Source organism: Sinocyclocheilus grahami, unplaced genomic scaffold (assembly GCF_001515645.1).
Source record: "Sinocyclocheilus grahami isolate Dianchi unplaced genomic scaffold, SAMN03320097.WGS_v1.1 scaffold451.1, whole genome shotgun sequence".
NCBI classification, from domain to species: Eukaryota; Metazoa; Chordata; class Actinopteri; order Cypriniformes; family Cyprinidae; genus Sinocyclocheilus; species Sinocyclocheilus grahami.
Window position 1 is genome coordinate 831,212 of NW_015505630.1, and position 588 is coordinate 831,799.

The 588-nt window shown below is 69.6% G+C and overlaps 1 protein-coding gene across 1 annotated transcript in view; it reads left to right on the plus strand.

Moving 5' to 3' along the window:
- LOC107552457 (tetra-peptide repeat homeobox protein 1) overlaps nucleotides 1-588 on the plus strand; it is a 20,803-nt gene that overhangs the window by 3,452 nt on the left and 16,763 nt on the right. Inside the window, exons 5-6 of the mRNA XM_016234338.1 lie at nucleotides 26-107; nucleotides 534-587. Coding sequence (XP_016089824.1) covers nucleotides 26-107; nucleotides 534-587 — 136 coding nt within the window. The remainder of the gene's footprint in view (nucleotides 1-25; nucleotides 108-533; nucleotide 588) is intronic.

Genomic DNA, 588 nt, shown 5'->3' on the forward strand with positions numbered 1-588 from the left:
TGGCCCTAACCGCTTCCCTGGCCAGACCCGCTTCCCTGGCCAGAACCGCTTGCCTGGCCAGAACCGCTTCCCTGGCCAGAACCGCTTCCCTGGCCGATGCCCTGGCCCTGTCTGCGTCCCTGGCCAGAACCGCTTCACTGGCCAATGCCCTGGCCAGAACCGCTTGCCTGGCCAGAACCGCTTCCTTGGCCGATGCCCTGGCCCTGGCCCTGTCCGCTTCCCTGGTCGATGCCCTGGCCGCTTCCCTGGTCGATGCCCTGGCCCCGTCAGCTTCCCTGGCCAGAACCGCTTCCTTGGCCGATGCCCTGGCCCTGTCCGCTTCCCTGGTCGATGCCCTGGCCCTGTCCGCTTCCCTGGCCGATGCCCTGGCCCTGTCCGCTTCCCTGGTCGATGCCCTGGCTCCGTCAGCTTCCCTGGCCAGAACCGCTTCCCTGGCCCCATCAGCTTCCCTGGCCAGAACCGCTTCCCTGGGCCTGTCCGCTTCCCTGGCCAGAACCGCTTGCCTGGCCGATGCCCTGGCCCCGTCCGCTTCCCTGGCCACAACCGCTTCCCTGGCCGATGCCCTGGCCCCGTCCGCTTCCCTGGCCA